Source organism: Anopheles gambiae, chromosome 3, assembly GCF_943734735.2.
Source record: "Anopheles gambiae chromosome 3, idAnoGambNW_F1_1, whole genome shotgun sequence".
In the NCBI taxonomy this organism is placed as follows: domain Eukaryota; kingdom Metazoa; phylum Arthropoda; class Insecta; order Diptera; family Culicidae; genus Anopheles; species Anopheles gambiae.
The window spans coordinates 93,532,183-93,553,227 of record NC_064602.1 but is presented as its reverse complement, the minus strand read 5'-3'; the positions used below and the strand labels follow the sequence as shown (position 1 = coordinate 93,553,227).

The 21,045-nt window shown below is 45.4% G+C and overlaps 1 protein-coding gene across 23 annotated transcripts in view; it reads right to left on the bottom strand.

The window, feature by feature from the left end:
* LOC1280667 (protein phosphatase 1 regulatory subunit 12B) overlaps positions 1-21,045 on the bottom strand; it is a 76,717-nt gene that overhangs the window by 3,073 nt on the left and 52,599 nt on the right. For 20 of the 23 annotated variants that reach the window (XM_061654059.1, XM_061654042.1, XM_061654044.1 and 17 more), the window contains 7 exons: positions 18,051-18,219; positions 13,352-13,798; positions 13,138-13,263; positions 12,983-13,058; positions 12,779-12,899; positions 12,168-12,264; positions 987-1,926 (listed from right to left, as the gene is read on the bottom strand). In XM_061654059.1, coding sequence (XP_061510043.1) covers positions 987-1,926; positions 12,168-12,264; positions 12,779-12,899; positions 12,983-13,058; positions 13,138-13,263; positions 13,352-13,798; positions 18,051-18,219 — 1,976 coding nt within the window. The remainder of the gene's footprint in view (positions 1-986; positions 1,927-12,167; positions 12,265-12,778; positions 12,900-12,982; positions 13,059-13,137; positions 13,264-13,351; positions 13,799-18,050; positions 18,220-21,045) is intronic. The other 3 variants (XM_061654062.1, XM_061654060.1, XM_061654061.1) reach the window with 1 other exon arrangement.

Below are 21,045 nucleotides of genomic sequence, written 5' to 3'. Positions count from 1 at the left end.
GAATAAATAAATAAAAGGAAATGAAAGACACATAACACACACATTTCCGTACAAGCTATAAATACATTTAAAATTAGAAGTTTTCCAAGGAAAAATCAGCACAAAATAAAAAACAAACCATTAAAAAAGAGTAAAACATTCAATTGATCGTAAAAAACGAAACAGAACAATGATAAAAGCGTTTTAAATTTGACCCAAACCTTCAACTTCCCTTTTGCTGCAGTACGATGGAGACGCCCAGTCTTTGGTCTAAAAACATGGCGAATAGAAAAAAAAGAAGGAAAGGAATTCCTCCCCCCCTCCCAAAAAGGACGCGCTACATTCTTGTCGTGGTGGTGGTGCTGCTGGTTGGGACTTTCTTTTGTGTTTCGTGTGAGCGTATGATTATAACGAGCTGTGTTACACGAGAAGGGTTCGTAAGCATTAAGTTGTCTTGTTGTTTCCTTTTTTTTGCGCTTCAAACACTTCAAAGGAACTCCCTCAAATTTATTTTTTATCGACATTTTAATAAAACAAAGCATTTCATAGAACTTGAGAATCTTTTTTCAATGACTTCCATTCATTATAAATTAAGTTTAGGTAAAACACTTCAATTTCCTCAATGAAGCCGTATCATACTCAATGGTTGAGCAACCCTGTAGAGCATGATTCTCAAACAAGGCATGATCAACCACAATCAAAATCAGTGCTAGGGAAGTCACCCCGTTCATCTGTTCGCTGTGCTTTTGTGAGATTCGATGAACATGATCATGCAATGAGGGAAAGGATGTGGAAGCAGCACAACGATGGCGAGAAGATGAGCTTAAGAGAGGTAGTAGAACATAGAATTGAAAAGCACACACAAACACACTCACACAAACACAAACACACACACATCGATGACGTGCAAGAGGAAAGGGAAAATGCAGGCAATGGGTATGAAAATGATGATGATGATGATGATGGGAACAAGCATGAAACCGAGAGAGCAGAGCGCACATACGTACCGACTAGGACCGTCACCTGGACGTTGATCTTGCCATTCTCGCTGTTGGACGTGGAGTACACCTCGGCCGCTGTGGTGGTGCTGGTGGCCGCGGCAACGGTGGCAACACCACCACCCCCGCTGCCCCCGTTTGCCGCTGCCGCCGACGCTGGAATGTTAACCGAACCGTGATGGTGCAGATGATGATGGCCACCCGCGTGATGATTGCCAGTAGCAGTAGGAGGATGATGATTGCTGACTAGACCCACCCCACCACCAGCGGGGGATGATGACGCACCACCCCCCTTCGTCTCGATCAGGTACGTCTCATCGTTATCCTTACCGTCCGGCGATCGCCGATCGTACTGGTTGAGGGTCGGTGACCCACCGCCCACCGGGGAACCCTTGCCGGTGGCGGCCCGGTGCCGCTGCAGGCTGCTGCTTTGGTTGTTGTTGATGCTGTTCATGTGGCGCACACTCTGGTTGCTGTTGTTGGCTCCACCGCCGCCGCCACCGCCATTGATGATCGTGGCTCCATTCGGCAGACTGTTGTTATTTACACTGTTCATCAGATGGGCGGCGGACCCGTTCAGGCTGCCATTGCCATTGTGATGGTGGTGATGCAGGTGAGGGGGAAGATGATTGTTATTGCTACTGATGCCGTTACTGATGATGGTGGTGGTGGTCGTGCTGTTCGTGCTGTTGCTGCTGCTACTACCGGTCGTGCTCGTGGTGGTCGTGGTAGTGGAGGAGGAGGGTGGAGTAGCAGTGGAGGAGATGGTGGCGTTGGTGGCATGCTGGGAGGAGGTGGAGGATGCGTTAGTGCGCACGGAGGTGGATGAAACCGAGGCGGAGGAGGACGATGACTGATTGTTATTGTCACCGTTTGCTGTCGCGGCTGCGGTTGCGACCGTCGTCGCCGTGGCCGTCGCGGCCGCCACACCGTCCGGCGTTGTGTAGCCCTGGAAGGAAGAGAACATGGGGAGAGAGAAAGAGAGAGAAAAGAGAGAGAGAAAGAGAGAGAAAAAAAACCAAAAATTGTTAGAAATATTGCCATTTTAAGAGGGAACTTGAGTGTTTCAGTGTATAAGAGAGCATTTTTTGTTGAAATTGTTAAGCTTTAATGCATTGCTTGCCACAGGTCGTGTGCATTGGCTTGCAGCACTACTACTTATAAACTCTTCTAAACTTCAACCCTTCGTTCAACGACAGCGAACAAAAAAAGTGACGCTCCCCGCTTGAAAGAACGATAAAACAGCCAACCCAACAATGAAAAAACCGGTGATCTATTATTAAATGACGGGCGCTTGTTATCTATTGTTATGCCACTGCAATGCTGCCCCTCTATGCACATCCAACAACAAAATGTTGATAAATTCATTAACTTTTTTGTAGAAAAAAAGGACGAAAGTGAACACGCGAGACAGCAAAAAGGGATAATTTAAAAAAAAAGGTAATTAATTATTTTTAGAACACCATCCTTGCACTGGTTGCGCCCACTGCTGCTGCTGCTGCTCCATTTGCTACCTACCCGATACCGTAGCCCGATAATGCTATCGTCCAGCGTGGAGTCTCGCTTCTTGTCCCGCTCCAGATAGAAGACGCGCCTCATTTTGGACTTAATTTTAAAGCTGGCTCTCCTTACCACACGCCGTCACTACACAATCCCTCTCTTTCCCGCTGCTTTTGCGAGTTTTGCTTGTGTGTCACCCTTTGGAATGTTCGCTGATTTGATTCGCTTTCTTATTGCTGTAACACTTTGTCACACAATGTTCGCTGGAAACTCCTCAACACTCAATAGCGCGCGGGTATGTCCTCGCTCGTTCGAACGTTCCAAAAAGCTGTGTTTTTATGTAAAAGCTACTGATTTGAATGCGCAAATAATAAATAAAAAAACATACAGAGAAACGTTCTGTTAACGGAATATATTCTGAAGGAACTTTTACACTCTTGTGCCGGAGACGACGAACTTTCCTTGGGTTGGAAAACCAATATCCCCATCGTGTGTTCGCGCTGGTCGCATCTCCTCAACCGGCGGGAGATGCGAACAATGCGGATTTGCAAAACTTTATGCACGTATTATGGATTATGTATGAGCATTTGTGTGTATGTGTCTGCGTTTTCGCTTCATTCCCTCTTAAGACGATTGAGAGATTGTTTGGAAATGATTCTGTGTCGCTGGCGGGTGTGCGTTTTTCTGGGACGATTTTTACATACTTTGGTGATTTTGGCTGCTACGGGGGGAGGTCACAAGTTATTGACCACATATCGAGCTTGAACATTTGTGTGCACACGAAACCAAAAAGGGGGTGACGAAATGCAGGATAATAAGTTGTTGTTTTTCGCCTCTACTCATCTTTTTTTTGTCTCTTGCATAATACGAACTTCGCCTTTTATACCTTCTTAGCGTCGGAGCAGGAGAACAAAGGCCACCGAGGCCAGTCAATGGAAGAAGGAATGCCAAGGGCACGTAATTGGGGCTTTAGGTGAGTGTCTCTGTATGTGTGTGTTAATAATAAATGCGGGGAACGCGGGAGGTAATCTTTGTTTAACGCTCACAATAACGCTTCACAACGCCTTTTGGCCTGGAGTTATAATGAAGGAAGATTGTCTTTTGCCTGCAGCTCTGTTTTTTTTGCTGCCTTCCCCGCAAAAGAGCAACACTCGTTCCTCCTGGGTACAAAGTGACGACAAAGCGGATGATACTTAAGAGTAGCTTAATGGAATTTGATAAACATTTTTTGGTGAGGAACGTTAAACAACGAGCTTTTATGTTTTTTTCCCATTACTGTCCAAGGTTTTTATTATTGCAATGTAATACAATGAAATATAAATGAATTGGCAACAACTAAAGCACAACACATTTCCTCTGCAAAATTGTATTTTAATGCACGTCTTGTCGATCGAACCACATACGTTTTTGTTTGCAACAAAAAGGGAAGTGAACGTGCTTTTGGCGTTAACTGGTCAACCAGTAATCAACACAAAACCCCCCCAAAAATGTAGGAAATGACGATCCACTGTTTAAGTGTAGCAGAGCTGATTACAGCACAGGAAACCCTTGGAAACATGGATAACAGTTCCGCAAAGGAAAGGAAAAAGGCTTCACCCACAACGCACAGCACAGAGGGTCGGTGCTGTTTACGGTCGAAAGCATCGCCAATCGTCGCCCGGAAGTGGGTCGTAAGCTGCCTAACCGTGTCCAACCATAAAAAAAAAAAACGTATGATCTGACCTTCTAGAATTGGAGGGCGTATATTAGTGGGTGTCGAAAATGGAATGGAATTTAAAATAATAATCATCATCATCACCGCCATTGGAATGTGGGTATGTGTGTGGAGGCACTTAACAACCTAACACGTACGTATGGCTAACGGACGTCCTCTAGAAGGTGTTTGTGTCGTGTTAGTGGCGTCGCGGGAAGAGTGTATGAGCTTAGAGGCGTTTTTTTGCAATTAAATATATTATTTAATTGGGGCAATATGCTTGGTGATGGGTTGAGGTCTCATTTTATTTAATAATAAACCAATCACTTCCAGTATGTTATAAAATTGTAGGAATGAAATAAGCTTTAAAACAAGAATCATATAGACATTTCAAAAATGAAATGAAAAGACACTTCCTCTACAACATCAACCTTCGTTCTATTACGTCCAAGCTTATAACGCTTATCGACAGTTTCGGTCGGCAAAGGTGTGTGAAGAGGAAAAATTATTTATAAATGCTGCACATAAAAACTGCACATTATTTAGAGGGAGAGAGAGAGAAAAAAGTACGCCCTAAACATAACATAACGCACCCAAACAACACCCCCGTCAGGCCGCACACGTCGAGCAGAAAGTGAAATCTACGCAGGCATGCGTGCGTGACTGGGTGTGTAGGCTAAGTGTGATCACGCTAAGGGTGATCGCGATCGTATTGTTGTTGTTCATGAAACATCGACCAAAGAAATAAAGGTACTTTTTTTTGGACTTTAGAGCGTCTAAAGTTTGGGTTGGAAGTGTAAAATGAAAAACTCGTAAGCTAGTAGTGGAGCATAAAGTGTCCACTGCATAAGCTTAATGTGATAATTGACCGTGAATAAGCCAGCCACTGTATGGGGAGAGCATGGAACACTATGCTTGCAGTTTTTTGCACTAAAAAGCTTCCCCTGCAGTACGCTCGATGTGTGAGTGAGTGCGTTGAAACACAATTAAAAGCTCCAACGCGGTGTGGGCGGGTATGTTTTGCAATAAAGGCTCGATTAAGGTACGTGTTATTCGTTCGTTCAACGCTGTCCGTCCTACGATCGCAAGCCGCTTTTCATAGAGAGAGAGACAGGGAAGGGAGCGGAACAAGTTGCAAGTGATTGATTTTCCCTGCGGATGCACCACAAAGGGTCAGTGTGCTTTGGGCGGGGTCGTTGTGAAATTCGTTGCGCTGTTTGTTAACTTTATATGGACAAGCAGCAGCAACATATTCATACAATGCCTCCCTATTTGTTTGACATTTTTATAAACTTTAAGGGAACCAGTTTGGTTCGTTTGCATGCGATTTGACTGGCTTCTGTTGAATATCCATTGGAATCTCTTGTTCGTAACCGTAGATGGATTCCGTTTAAAAAAAAAGGCTACATTAGCTTTAAGCGACAGCTACATCACAGAGGAAACCACTAGCTCCATTTCAAACAGCACCGAAAACCTTCATCACACTTGACGCGGTGGTGGTGTCGGTGAAGAGGATACTTCAAAGAAGTCTGCCCCAGCACGAAAACGCCGCAGGAAAAACGCATCAAACGTCGGTCTTAAAATGTTATGTTTTGCTCGTTCCTTTTTTGGGGACAAACGTATATGAAAAGTGCTTTTGGGGGGTCTTTTAGGATTGCTAACATAAAGCCAGCGCCAGCGCGTGTTGACAGATGAAGCTTTGTGTTCGCAATTAAGGTTTGAGCTGGATGTAGGCAAAAGGGAGGTGTTTTGTGACTGCCTCCGGCTGCCCTTGTGTGTTGCAGTTTCGTCCGAAAGAAGATGATTTCATCGCAACGAGGATAAAATAATCGAATAATCTTTCCCTCTTCATTGGAGTGTTTGATTTAATAATGTTTCGATCGCGCTGATTAATAGAAGAAGCGACGACACCGTGCGCATAATCTTATTAATCGAATGCAAAGATTTTCCCCCGTCGGGGTGCCATCATTAAACGTTCGCTTGATCACACAATTCTGTAAATCAATACTTCTCGTCCCCCCTGTGGCGGGCAAAAAAGGGCAGCATTCTTACGCAAATGAATCGAATCAATGATCCAAAACGCTTCGGGGCCGGATGGTGGGCGAAAATGCGCCGCCAAACAATACAATTCAATTGACATTGATCTTTTGCTGTGATAGGTTCGAGAAGTTTTAGGCTACAGATTCGCAGCGTAATATAATTTCGCTTGATGAAGCACAGTCGAGAAATGGGTGGAAATGGAAGTAAAAAACCGAACACAAAACCCACCCAGCAGTAGCTTGAAGGGCATTTTTACTTCACAGAAATAGAAAAAAAGAAGCTTTTCGCGACTGTAATTTCATTAGCAACAGATGAACACGCGTGCTACTTCACAGGCGCAATGGAAGTTACAAAAATTGCGAATATTTTGCACCGGTTCAACGGCTGCCGACCTTTATCTTATCAGAAAATTGCAATTCTTCGCACTCGAGCGGTTCGTCGCTTGCTGTTATTATTGTTATTTGGTTTCACCCAATTTTGTATAAAAATGTTTGCGCTACAAACAAACACATTTAATCACACGTAATCACCGTCATATAACAGAATTATGAATGCCTTGTTTTTGTTTTCATAGGTTTTGCTAACTATTTCACAACACTTAAATGTAACTTTGTGTCGCTGAGTGGATCTCTTGGCCAAATTTATTAAAATTTGGCTTTATCAGATCCGGTTTACTCTAAAAACACACACCACAGGCACAAAATCTTGCAAATCGCAACCTATTTTGCCCATCTTTCTAGGGCCGTTTCTAAAACACTTTACCACTTTCGTCAAAGTCACTCGTCGAATGAAGTGAAACGGGGAACGGGCATTTGTTTTCTTCTGTAGCTCTGTAGTTTGTTGTTTGTTATAGACGAGTTAAAGAGCGCGCCAAAAACACAAACACACACGAACACTCAAATGAGGGGCGAAATCCCTAAACGCGACGCTCCAAATCGCGGATCACGCACGTGCGACGGACCACTGCGTTGGCTGTGAACTGAACGCAACGCCCCGGACTCGCCACTGCCGGAGCCGTGCGCGCTTGCAGCCGATTTTCGGTGGCGATGGAAATTTTTGGCTTCAAACAGTGGGGGGTGGGGTGGCAGGGAGGGTGGGCGTTCCAGTGAGCCGCACCGCCTTCGTTACCCTTTGCTGCTAGTTTTGCGCATCCTTCCCCACCTAACACGAGGGGCGAATTTATGCACGTATGTGTGCGTGTGTGCGGGGACTAGAGATTTCCTTTTCTTGGCTGTGCGGGTGCGGGTTGGGTCTGGCTGATAATGTGATGCAAAAAGTTAAGGCGTTGTTGTTCAAACCACCCTGCGATCGTGTTGGTGCGCACCGATCACCGAAAAACACCAACAGCGAACGCGTCGAATAGAAAAAAAAAACGCGACGCAAGTTCGATGTGCGCACGATGGCCGTGTTTAAGGGAGTGGTGGGGATTGTTTTGTGTGTGTGTGTGTGTGTGTGTTTTCCCCCTTTTCTCGACACGCCTCAACAAGTGTGGGTGCGTGTTGCACTTGCGTCCGTCCGCTCCAAACACAAGTTGCATTCGGAAGCGACAGAGACGCAGCATGGGGAGGGAAAAGCCGGACGTAGACCCTTTAGAGGGGCACGTTTCCCTTTTTGAGGCCCGTGTGGGTGATGATGGACTGTTTTTGTTGTTGTAAATTTATTTATTAAATCGTGTATGTAATGGCACGTAAAGCACGATAAGCGCCAGTTGTTTTGGTGTCTTATTTTTTCATGTGCATTTTCATTACGCCTTCATGCCGCCCCGCTCTGACATAACGCCATTATGCAATGTGTGTGTCTGTGTGTGAGTGCGATATTCAAAGGCACATCCTAATCATCAGTCCAGCCAGCCAGCCAGCCAGCCACCACGCACTAATCTCGACCATAACCTAGCCAGCCTCCCCCCCTAATGCAATCCAATTAGAAACAAACAGCAGCGTGAAACTTTTTGCATTTTGCAATTGCAATTTCCTTCCTGTCACGCACTGAACACAACAAAAATGGCTTTAATTGCGGGCGCAAGCTATCGATCGAAGATGTTTCCTTGGCGCGCGCGCACACAGTGCAATGAACGACGCGGGGAGAAATTTGGGACACCAACGGCCGCTGCACCGGAAGTGCCATGCGTGCCCGCGTACGCCTCGGACGCTGTTGAAACCGTTGCACCAAAGAGCTGCAAAGCAGAGCGAGAAAGTTTTGGCAGCGAGAAGGTTCTAGGTTGGCGAACTAAGTGGAAAACTTTGCACAATTCGTCGGGTAAGAAGTGACGCATTTGCGCCCACCAGTTGTAGCGTTGCAGTTTGGGTAAAGCTGCTAACGGCAGGAGATGCGTCAGTGGTAAGAAGGACGTAGCTTAAAAAGAGATTCCAATTTGTAAGCACAAAGAATTATAAATCGCTTTGCAAATGGCCAGTCGGGTGCATCTAATATTACAAAGAATTCAAGCAGTAGGGTAAATTGTCGCCAACAATTTGATGGTAGTCACTTGATAATGACCAGTTCGTATGTAAAAACTAGACTCACTAATGAAAGTAAGGTATCTAAAAGCTAGGCGGCAATAAACTGAAAAGGAAAGTGAATTGTGAATTGAAGGTCATTGCTATACCATCGAAGCAATGGAATAAGTACAACATTGTTGAATGCAGTTAAAGAGACATTGATTGTTTTTAAAAAATGCATTCCTGCTTCAAAACACGCTGTACACGGCGGTCCAATCAAATTCAGCTTCAGCTGAATGTTTTACAACGTGCGCTAAAAACCATACAAGCGGTAAGAGCGTGCAACAATGTTAATGCGAGCGGAATATCTCGACTGCGTACATAGATTAATAGCAGCCCCTACACTAAACCATACCCATATGATAACGCGCACTCGCGAAAGCAACGCAGACCAGCTATTAACACCGATCGGGGCACGTTGTGATAATTAAAAAGCTTCGGAACGCTTGGGCACCCGGCCCTTCACATACGCAGAAGAGGCACTGGCTACACAGAAGAACCTGTCCCCTTCGCGAATCATTTCATTTCCTACTTTCAGGCGGAAATCGGCAAACAAAACAAAACCAACATTGCCTGCGCATGTTACATTTACCGCCGTCTGTTGTGCCAAGGCACTACTGATTGAATCGATCAGTACTAGGCGAAAAAAATGGTCATCATCAATCATGCATTCACCATTTGGGTGGAGGAGGTTGGAATGCATTGAAGCGTACCCAACACACCGGCATAGGGTTCTGCGTCAAAGTTCACAAAAGTCTACTGAACTGGAACCAAAGCTTGCGACGAGAGGGGGTGGATTGCCCTTTAGGCGGTGCTCAGCGAGCGTTACCACGTTCCCCTTCGCTTAGAAATAGTTGCAATTGAACATTTATATAGAGCATATTGATAAGTTTTGATAAAGTAAGTAGTAAAACAGTTTAAGCGATTGTGTAAATGATTTCAATATCCATTGCTTTGGTCTTTTTTTCATTCAATCGCTTTCAAAGATGCGTAACAGTAGGGAGCAACAGTCAGAAACAACCATCACTTGTCAGCAGCAGAAACATTGCTATTCCAATCAAACCGTATCTGCAATTGACAGTGAACGCCATGCACGTGGACGACAACAAAAAACGCGTCTATTGTTTTGACAAATTAAAGTTCAATTTGTTCGTCAAAACTTCCATAGCAAATGCGAAACAGATTGCTACCGTAAATTACAAAAAGGAGGAAGTTTTCGGCCAGATCAGAACGCCAACAAAAAGCAAACGTTGCTCGATTGAAAGTGATAAATTAATTAGACCACGCTGCGAAAGGGCGCACAGGACGTTTCGTTCGCCATTTTCCTTCCACTCCGAACCCCACTGCTATGGGTAAAGTTTTTATTCTATACTTTTCGAGCATTACCATTTTACCACCATTGCTGCGTATTGTTAATTGCGTACTGTTTCATTATTCAGCATTTTTCCGATACATTTTGCTCTCTCCCGAAACAGAGCTTCGCCGGTTGACTGGGCGGAAGTATATGTACGCTGCTGCAACCTCACCAATAATAGAGCATATTTTCCTATCCCCATTCCAAAAAATGGCACCCCCTAGCCTTGCGTTGTATCATAATTCAAAAACTTTTGATTGCTTTTTGCATTTAAGTCGTACGGAGCGCGGTGCCCCGAAGGGAAAATTTAGCCGAACACGTTTTTCAACCCAGCGCTTTTTGGCCGCGTCCAGTGCGATAAAGCGGCAGACGATTTCAATTTTCCACCTCCAAGTCACCTACATACACACATAAACCTGGGCGTCGACAGTACAGCAATCAAAAAGTTATGCAAACTAACGGCAACAAAGCAGTGGGAAGTGGTTCTAATGGTGTACTCAAATTCTATTAAAAAAAAAACAAGAGAGAGAGCACTACGCGGAGTAAAGAGATTGAAGGTGTAGGGTGAAGCATGATTTCCTAGAGCAAACTTCCCGCAGCAAAAAAGGTGAAAAGCTCTCACCGCTGGTCAGAGGATTTAAGTGCATATCTTCTTGAATGCCGAATGGCAGTGCCGGTCGGTACGTACGCTATCGCTGGAAGCAATGGCAAGGTGCTTTTGATGCTGTCTTTTGACTGTCGGCACCTATTCAGTCCCGTTTCTATTTCCGATGCACCGGAGATCAGGTCGGAATTGGTTGATTTCTAGCACAGTTGCAAAAACTAGCGTCCCTGTATCACACTGTCCCCTTGGCTGGCACTCGTCAGTACACTAATCACTACCATCCATATTGAATGTGCTCTAGCTGGAAGGCTTAGAGCTATTGAAGCATCAGCTATCGACTGGTATCGAAGTTTATAGAAGTGGGCCCTTCCACTGTGAACGGGTTCAAAAAAGTTCAATTTCGAAATTGAACAGCTTTTTCCTATCCCTTACTCAAATCGTAAAATGCAGTTTCCCACACCCGTGTGACGTGCTGTGGCTTTTGTTTCGTGAGAATGGTCATTGCCTCACTAATCCGTTTATGTCACATGCAGCGGTGTAAATTGAATTTTTGATCATACGAGGGTACGAGTCATTTTCAGCTGAGTAAGCGCATGTGTCGCATTTGTGACAACATAACGATGTTTTTGGCATTTGAATGAAAGCTTTGGGATTATCAATATGAGGATTTATCAACAAATCAGATCAATTGGTTTTGTGTCAGTGCTGGAAAAGCTATTTTCATCTCATTTTTCTTCTAGATATATCCAATTTCAATGTTTAAATTCTTTCATTCAGATTCATTCAGTATGCGTAAACAGTATTTTGCTACAAAAATGGTAGGATTACATTCATTCAAATTCCGTGCACACAATCAGGCTAACCAAACTTCACAACCATCTCTCAGTCCTATCTTAACGATCGACACTACAACAAGTAACCGTTTGCTTTGCGCTTTCCGTTGTTTAATGTGCCTTTAAACTGGGGCTGACTGCTGGTTTACACGCCGGAGAGCGCTTTTATTACAGACAACCAAAGTTTTCCACGATTTCATCCTTGGTCGATGACACCGGGCAGGAACGGTTACACGCAGCACGAATTGAATCAGCATTGCTGACTTTGCAAACTTTGTGCTGGGTCGAAGGGCTTACGAACTTTTAAGCTGTAGCACAATTTGCGTTCCCCCTTCGGATCGTACTGGCATCGTCCCTCTGTAGCCCTCAACAATGGCTCATTCCGGTTGCCGAAAGACGAGAGAATTTTTGTGCAGAAAATTAAAATTTAATTACTTCTGCTCGGAGGGGAAAATACCCGAATGCCCCAAACGCCTTACAACGCCTTGCCAAGAGCCAAATTTCTGAGTTTTACGCCATAGATTGTTTCGTGAACTGTTCTTCCTCTTCTACTTCAACTGCTACGATACATTAGTGATCTGCTACAGCTTCTTAGGCTCTGTGTGTGCCGGCCGGTTTTTGTGTGTGAGTGTGCAGCTTACATACAAGTTCACCGCAACGAAACTTACCTCTTGCGCTTGTAGTCGGAAGCGAGCCTCCTCCACCGCATCCTTTTTGGTCGTTAGTCCCTTATCACGCAGCGATGTTCGTCTCACGGATTGTGCCCTGCGGGAAACAGCAAAACGCATTAGTACGTCGTTTCTGTGTAGTTGGCAGAGCGCACGACACACGCTGCTAGCGTTTTCCAATTTAGTTTTGTGGTTTTCAACGGCGAAAGGATTACAACTAACTTTATGGCATGTTTTTGAGGGGAGGGAGACGGAACCACTACCGACATCAGACGGCGGTGTGAACATGATATCTTAACTTTACTTCCCGGCGGTTGAATTCTCAAGGGATCTATCATCACTCGGCAAACGGTAGTTGGTATCCTGCACATCAAGCTAAAGGCAAAACTTTGTCCAAACAATTTGCTTACGTTCTAATCGGATTATCTACCCGTGGGGGGGTTTATAGTAAGCAATGCAGCTGTTTTATTTTTAATTCTACTTCAAATTATCACTAGGGAATAGGCACTGGTTTGTCTAATTCTCCGCCGTTCAAGTATGCACTCTCCACAGGGAGTTGAGCAATACGACTCCGAAACGAGTTTCGGAACACGTGTGCGCACAAAACTGACCTCGTGTTGTTGCTCTGCGACCGCCGGACACGTTTGCGTTGCGCTTCCGCTAACCGCTTGCTCTCCTGTTCCGTCTTTAGCTGCTCTATTCGCTCTCGTATTTCTGGATCTTCGCAAATATCTAAAAAAAGGGATACCAAACGCAAAAGGGTCAGTTGGGGGGCATTCGGGGCGGGTAATTAATTTGCGTCTTCCCAAACTCACCGGAAGGAGTTTCGTCGTTCTTATTTTTGGCATTCAAATCGGCTCCACTTTGGGCAAGCATTTCAAGTACTTCCAGCTACAATGATACGAACGAATAGGATGACATTATTTCGCCTGTTCAGACGTGGTCCAGGAAAGGATGGAGAGAAACTTACGTGACCCCAGCAGGCAGCGGCATGTACCGGTGTCCAGAGATCGTTATCGACAGCATCAGTCGATGTGTGATGCTCCAGTAGGAACTCGACGACCCGTGTGTACCCGTTGGCGGATGCTATGTGAAGCTGTGGAGAGAGAAGACACAACAAAAACCACCGTAGTTCATCTAATATTCTACGCCATTCGCACAGATTATCCGCCCTGTACACTTACCGGCGTGGCACCCTGCGGATCGGGTATTTCCAAATCGCCACCCTGCAGGGCGATGTCTTGCAGGTCGTGCAGCATCTGTGTTTCGGTGGCCGCCCGCGTCTCGTCGATCAGCTCCTGCGTGACGCCCCGCTTGGACATTTCCGCCTCGATGTAATCGAGCGCCTCCTCGTCGTCGCAGATGTCGTACGGCATGTTGCCGTCCGCGTTTACCGCCAGCAGGTTCGCGCCGCGTGCTATCAGTATCTTGACCAGATTTAAGTGGCCGCAGGTGGCGGCAGCATGCAGCGGCGTCCACCGCTCGCTGTCCTGCGCGTTCACGTTCGCACCGTAGTCGAGCAGGAGGTTCAGCATCTCGGCGTTGTCGTCGATGCAGCACTGATGCAGTGCCGTCAGTCCGTCCATGTTCGTTGCATCCGGTGTGACACCCTTCTGGAGCAGTTTTGCCACCTAGAAAAGAAGGATAGGAAGAGCGTTATTATAAGTGACGAAAAGGAGAGAGGGAGCGAGAGAGAGAGAGTGAAAAAAGGATTCAGCAAGGCATCGTTCTACTTCGTACCAACTCTATCGCCCTTTGGCCGGAAGTAATCATGACTGGCCGGAGGGGAACGGAAACGGATGCAAGTATCATTTCCCATACTCGATAATGACCACTCATCAGGTACTCAAGTTTCAATGGTCCTGTTCCTTTGCAAAGAAATATTCCCATACTAACCAACATTACATCATCATCACCATCATCATCATAATCATCATCAACACTATTATAGTTCGTTGGCATTCGTTTGGATTTGATGTTCATGAACTGCAACGATGTACACAAGCTGCTGCTCTCTGCTGTATTACTTTATCCCTTTCTGTTTGTGTCCAAGGACGTTCTAACCCTTCAGCGAAGGTCACACCGGGGGAGAACTGGACGAGCAGAGTTACTTTCCAAAGTCAAGAATGTTAGCTTTACTATCCTTTGCCATCAGCAGCACACTAAACAAGCGCACCGAGTCCATCTGTGCAGAGCAGCGCGGAAAGACAGCTAAGCACATATGAGAACTGCAAGAGCTCAAGTTAACGCTGGCCGGAACCGAAACCGGAACCAAGCAGCTGGCGGGGAGTAGTGTTTGTTCTTCTTCGCTGAAGTGTTTGTTCATTTCTGCGTTGTCCATCGGGAAGCAGCACGAGAATGGCAACAAAAACTCGAAACCGGAACGTTGCCCAGATTGTTACTGTCAGACGGGTTATATTTCATGCGAGCGCGTACTGGAAATTGGAGTTTTGCTGTGGTGCAATCGAAAGAAGTTTTTCCCTTTTGGTCATGGGATACAGTTTTATCCCACTCGGTCACAGTGTGACAAAACTTGGCAATTCTCGGCAGTACTGGCTTCCCGGAATAAGTTTCTTAAAGTCTTGCTTTATACGACTATATCCAGCACTTCAGTGAGGACGAATTAAAAGCAAGTCGTAGTCAGAATTTAATAATTTCCAACGAATTGCTTACAATCTTAGGAAAATAAGGGATGGTTAATTATGGCAGAAGTTCTACATCTTTTATGTCCAACGCCGCCCCCATGGATGAGGTACTTAATGTCCATATCAGACGTCAATCGGCTCCCATGCTTTTTCTAACGCTGCTTGCGCTCCACAAAACAACGACTAAATCTCATCGAATGCGATAATTAATAGTAGAGTCTCACACTCATCCCAGGCTTATCCGATTAAACGTCCATCCGTCCTAGGCAGTGGCACGGACGCGGTGGAGTAGCCTCCCACATTCGAACGATTTAATAGGAAGTCTGCAAAATTGCAAACCTCATCTCCCTTGAGCTTGACCCATCCATATGAAGAGCTATTTCAGATCCGGCATCAACCGGAGATTGTCAGTTGTGGTGGCGGTGTGATCTTCATCCCAGTGCTACTCCCCTTTTCCTGTCCCTCCCGTCCCAATAGTCGGAACAGAATTGATCCCAGCGGGAGTTGATGAAACGAAGCGAAAGTAATTTATTTCCCATCCTGTAAATTTAAACCGTTCCCTGCGGGCCACAGCTTTCACTTCCGCTCGCAGAGTCCTCCGAGTGCTTGCGGCTTGCTGGATGGTAGTGAAAAATATACACTATGCTTTCCGGGACATCCCGCATGCGGAGAGGGGAGGATTCAGTATCATCTTTTTAACGGCACTTGCACGAATTATGGTGAGCTGTATTGTGTCCCCGGAGACTGTGCTAGGGATAGCGTTCGGTGACGTATTGTGGGTTTGAAGTGTTGTTTGTGGGTTTATTGATTTCTCGCTAACGAATATGGGTATCAGGGTTAAGTTCATGGGGTGAAATACGAGGCAAAAGAGTGTTTTATACTTTTTGCTTGTGGTTACGTATTGCGGCTGGTCAAGGTGGATGATATTTCAAGGTTAGAAGGGTTGCTGTCATACTGACAATGGTTTCATTACTGTTCGTTACAATTCCACGTAATATATCAGAATTTCAATTGCATTGCATAAGCTTTACATATCAGTTTATCTTCTTAAAGCTACTTAATTTTAAGTACATTGAAACCTAACCATCTCGCGCTAGCGCTGAGTGAAACATTTACTGTAACAACACCACTAACATACATCCTCTCTAAGCCGCTCTAGCCCTTTCTAGCGTAGATTCTACACTATTTACTGCCCCATTACTTTGCAGTTTTATAGCACCGCTGACTCTCCGGCCTGCAGTAAATGGTTGTGGTGATACTGGGTAGTAAAATTTAGCAAAATAAACTACTTCATTTGTGGCAGGAGAGGAAGCAGTTCGACCTTCGGTTCGGTGGGCGGTACGGGATTCGTGGTGCTTGCCGGTATGTCTATTTGACAAACATCGCCTTGCATCTTGCGCTCTTGCAAGCGCTGGTTGTAAAAACGACCGCAAACGAATGTGGCTGGAAATTAAGCAGTTTGGCTGTGGTACACGCGCGCCGTTTTAGTAAGTACGGCACGTACTTCTACCCCGTTACCGAATAACCGAGTAGTCTTAACGGTCGATTAGCATTGCGAATCGTATTCAAATGAGGTCCTTCAGCGGTCGGAAAGAAAAGGGTCAGATACGTAGCGAGTTGTCCGTCAGGATGAGTTTCTTTTTTAGTTTCCTGTCTTTCGTTTGCTAGTTTCCATATGCAAATAGATGGGTTGATTCACTTAAGTATCGCATGCACATAGTGGTTGGCCTCATTTGACACTTCATGACTAAATGATACCGAGAGCAAAAGATACTGTCTGAAAGTCTAAAGGACACGGCGGCAAATGAAACCTTTTCGGCAAGGCTTAAGCGGCAACGATTGCTGCCCATTTGCCATCATTAACAATGCAGAACGTAACGGAAAGAATGCGATGCGCCTGTAAGGTATGCAAACCGAATTACAACATTACGTCATGAGCTGTAACTTCGCGTGACAACTGACCAAAAAATCGTGTACTCGATTTGGGGTGTACACATTGTCCTGGCAGGCAAACCGGAAAAGGTCATTTTGCACACTACTGCAGCACCTACCGACAGAGCCCGGCGCAAACGACCAGCGGATGATACATGATTTGCAGAGCGCCAAACTCAACCTAACCTAGTAAACGTACCGGCGTGCTGGACACGTTCAAGCGATTTGGGGCAGCATGGTTCAGGTCACCGAATGTGGAACATGTCACACATTGCATGTGGTACATTTTGGAGCGCAATACAAACTACAAATCTACGGCCAACGGTGTCCTGACTAATAGCAACCGGATGTGACCCGGAATGGTACTGGATAGAGTCCAGGGAGACACACACACACACACGCCAACCAAGCCGAAGTGATTCAGTGACCTCATTCTTAAAGGATCCACAGCCAATTCTCAAACATTTCCTGCTTCGCGAATGCAACTGAAAGGCCAAGCTTTCGCTACGTACGAATTCGAGTTGTCAGCATAAGACATTACTACAGAAGAAGTCACTTACGAGCTTATGGTGAAACTGCAAGCTCACGTTATGGCCATAGACGCAAAGAGTCTGCTTCTAATGGCGTTAGGCTTTTAGCACACACACGTTTCTTGGAGCGGCATTAATTCAACGAAAATTGAATAATCGAGCCCAGCGCGTTGTTTGTATTCGTCTGTAGTCGTTTTTATTTGTAAGATGTTTCTGATTCTCCAGAACCCATCCAAAACATGCGCAAATGTAGGGATAGGAAAAAGTTTGCCCATCCAAAAGCGATTGCAGAGAGAGGCATCTCGTACGAAAAAGTAATACAACCACCGCGGAGAAGATTGTTTTTTATGGATGCAATTTCGTCTAAAGCTCTTGGAAAAGTTTTCAAATAAAGAGGAGTTATAATAACGGGAACGAAATCTTCATGGGATAAGGAAATGATCGCACTAGACAAAACTTTAAAAAAGGATTCGTTTGGGCGAAAACCTTCTCTAGCAATTGGTCTCATGGTATAGAAAACTAGTTTTGTAAATGTCAGAGAAAACATTGACGGTAGACAAAGTTTCGCCAATTCTGTTCGTCGCTTTGTGAAAAATTAGTTTGGAAAGAGTTGAATGGAAATCCCAAATGGCACTCCTTTTTAATTAAGTCCTAGGACAAACAGATTTCGATTCTGTGTTAATACTCTACATATTTTCATCCTCCGCTGCATTAGGGTAATGGGTAACTGCTTTTTCGCGTTGCTCAATAGCCCATAGAGCATAGCGAATACTAACCTCCGCAATGTCATTCCGTGCCGCGGCCTCCAGCAGTACGACACTGTCCTCGAACGTGATGTGTCGCTTGTAGGAGGACGTCTGTGTCCCCATCCGGTCCCGGCTGCGCTGCGCTTTCAGCCATTCTTTTTCCTTCTGTTTCGCTACCTTTAGCTGCTGTGCTCGGCGCCTGTATCGGAAGAAAACCAAACACGAGAGAGAGAAAGACAATATTAGAGGATAAGAGCGTTTGAAAATGTGCGTGATGCAGAATACAATTTTGAAACGACTAAATAATAACCCGAAGAGATCAAACGCAGAGTTTCCCAACCCCTAATACAGAAATTGTCTATTTGTCCACCAAGAAAAGGAGCAAATTTTCACCACCACTTGGGCGTTGAACCATTCAGGCTCACCGGCTTGACAGAGTTGACGGTCAGAGCGAGTTAATTGCGCGTTCAACCTTTGAGGCAAGCCCGAAGGCGAACCGGTGCTTGACCGTTCAGAGCCTTGACCACCGGCACACGGCAGCAACACTATCATGCAACTCCATTCATATCGTACTGAACTCCTGCTTTTCGTGCTGGTTTCCCATTTTCCGCGGGCCCACATCGACAGATAATCGGCCGAGGGAGTGAATTAGTTGCACCACGAAACTGCTTCAAAGGCATTCGTTCGGGCAGGCACAAACGAGCAGGGGGGGAGCTAAAAATAAAGCAGGGCTCCATTTACGCCCGCTGGCAGGAGGCCAAGGTTTTCGTGCGGTCAAGAATTTCGTGAGGTCCTGCTTCGTGTTGTGCTTCATTTTCTCACTGTTGGCGTGGAGGGTTGTTTACAAACATACACACACAAGAAAGCAGTGGTGTTTCGTATTAATGAAGCTGGTATGGTGGTCATTAGCACACACTCGTCTTTCTGCAGTTTTCCATTTTTTTCCTACGGTCTATTGAGAAGAAAACGAACCCGTGTTGTCCTTGTGGCTTTTCCGACTCGAGACGATTCGTTTCCTGTCACACTAGAGAAGGGTATGGTTGGCACTTTGCGAATCAACCTAATCTTATCTTTTCGAGAGTCAAACGAACCGTAGCCACTGTCACAGGGGTTCGCTGCTTGCTCTTCACTTTTCAAGATACATTATAGCTTCATTTTGGAGGTCCCGCAGAGGTTAAAAGTAAAACAAAAGCACAAGAACACGAAATGAGCTTTATAATACAATTTCTATTCGTTTATAGTTCCGTCTAGATGTAGCAAAAATTAATTTCCAAACCTATTAGTTAGTGAAGCGACAAGCGTGCTGCAGCCAAGAGCCAGTACCGTAGGTTTGGCATGTCGGTAAATTTTACAAAAGGCAAGTGTACGCCCCATTTGCACGCTTCCAAACGGTCTTTAATTAAGTTTGGGCTCGTTGTCGGTAGGATCGCTTTAATAAATTTACCTTTGCGTGTGCGGCAGGCACAATTAATTATTCAATTTTGCAAAACATTGCGATAATGATCGCAAAAAAGGAACCATATGCACCACCTGAACTGTATCTCATGAGCGGCGGTTATTCACGGTAGGACAATGTAAGCCTGCATAGTAATGAACTTCGCTGGTCGGCCCGTTTGGGATGCATTCGGTGTTAATAATTGGTGTAATTATGTGGCTTAATTGTTGACCGTAAAATACATTGCGCTTTACAGATGATTTTAAATGAGAGAGCAAATACATTGCATTTTAAGTGTTCTGTTTTGCCTGTCCTGCTAAATAATGCCATGCGATTTAATTCACTGTTCTTACTCCTTCCTCTAATCAGTGTCATGAACTTCCCTTCATCATCTCATCTTGGATAATTTATCTGGTCGCAGCCACGCGGAAATGTTAAAAAAATCGTCAAGCAACACCCCTCGAAAGCGTCCGAACAAAAGCACCAGCACAAAATGGAAAATGGTACACCACTTATGAAGCCGACTCTGGCATTATTCAATCGCTTCAAAGCTCCATTGCACATTGTCACCAACCCGTGTGGCCCGCCAGTGCGATGATTGATTGCGCGTCAAATGCACGCCGCCCCACCATTAGCGTGGATGCTGGGGTGCCGCTGTGTGCGATAAAGAGCAAATGGATAAATATTTCACTACACAACGCGAATCGTGCAAAACTGCGCTGCGGTGAGCTGCTGGGTTGGTAAGATCATTCAAGCAAGAATTCTATCAGAATCATGAGATACGCACAAACACACTGACGCTTAAGCAGTATGAGTGACGATATCCATTGAATGCCAACGATTTTCATTTTCATTCCATTCCGTTGAGGGGCGGATAAGGGCAATGACAATCAGGCACACTACACACGGTGCGTGTTTCCGCAAATCACAGTAGAGCTCGACTCAACAGCCTCACACAGCCGCGCTATCTCGGGGCATTAGCAAGCCGCACAATAATGGAATGGACAAATTCATCATTTAACACGTTCCGGCGAGCGTTCCAGCGAGTGAACCACACACAGCTCTCCCGGCCCGGTGGAACACGACAGATTTTCCATAATTTCATCCGCTCGCTTTGCTAAGTAGTTCCTCGTTCTTGTCTCTCGTTCTCAGATTCTAGCACTTATCCCTTTCATACGCTTGCTATACCCGGCATGAAGCTTCAGCCTTCGTGCATCTTGCATCCTAGAACCGTGGTGCATTTTATCGATCGCCTACCGGGTCTGCGGGTCTCTTGAGGGAGGAGGCAAAGTGCGCAAGAAGTGCACCGCACACTTGATTGAATTTCATTTGAAGTTTTCGAACGCCCACTGTGGAATTATGTTCCCGCGGGGCAGGTTTTGGGGGGAGTTGGCGGATGGCAAACGCTTTCACGCTACACGTTTATGCTGAAAAAGCTTTCATCAACCTTGCGGGGAAGGGCGAATGAACGGATTGGATGCATTTTCAACTAGGTTTAATTCACCAGCAGAATCGATCACGACGTCAAAGAAGTGTTAAATGTAATTATTCAGGGTTTTAAACCTCTTCAATGTTCGTTCATCATAAGCA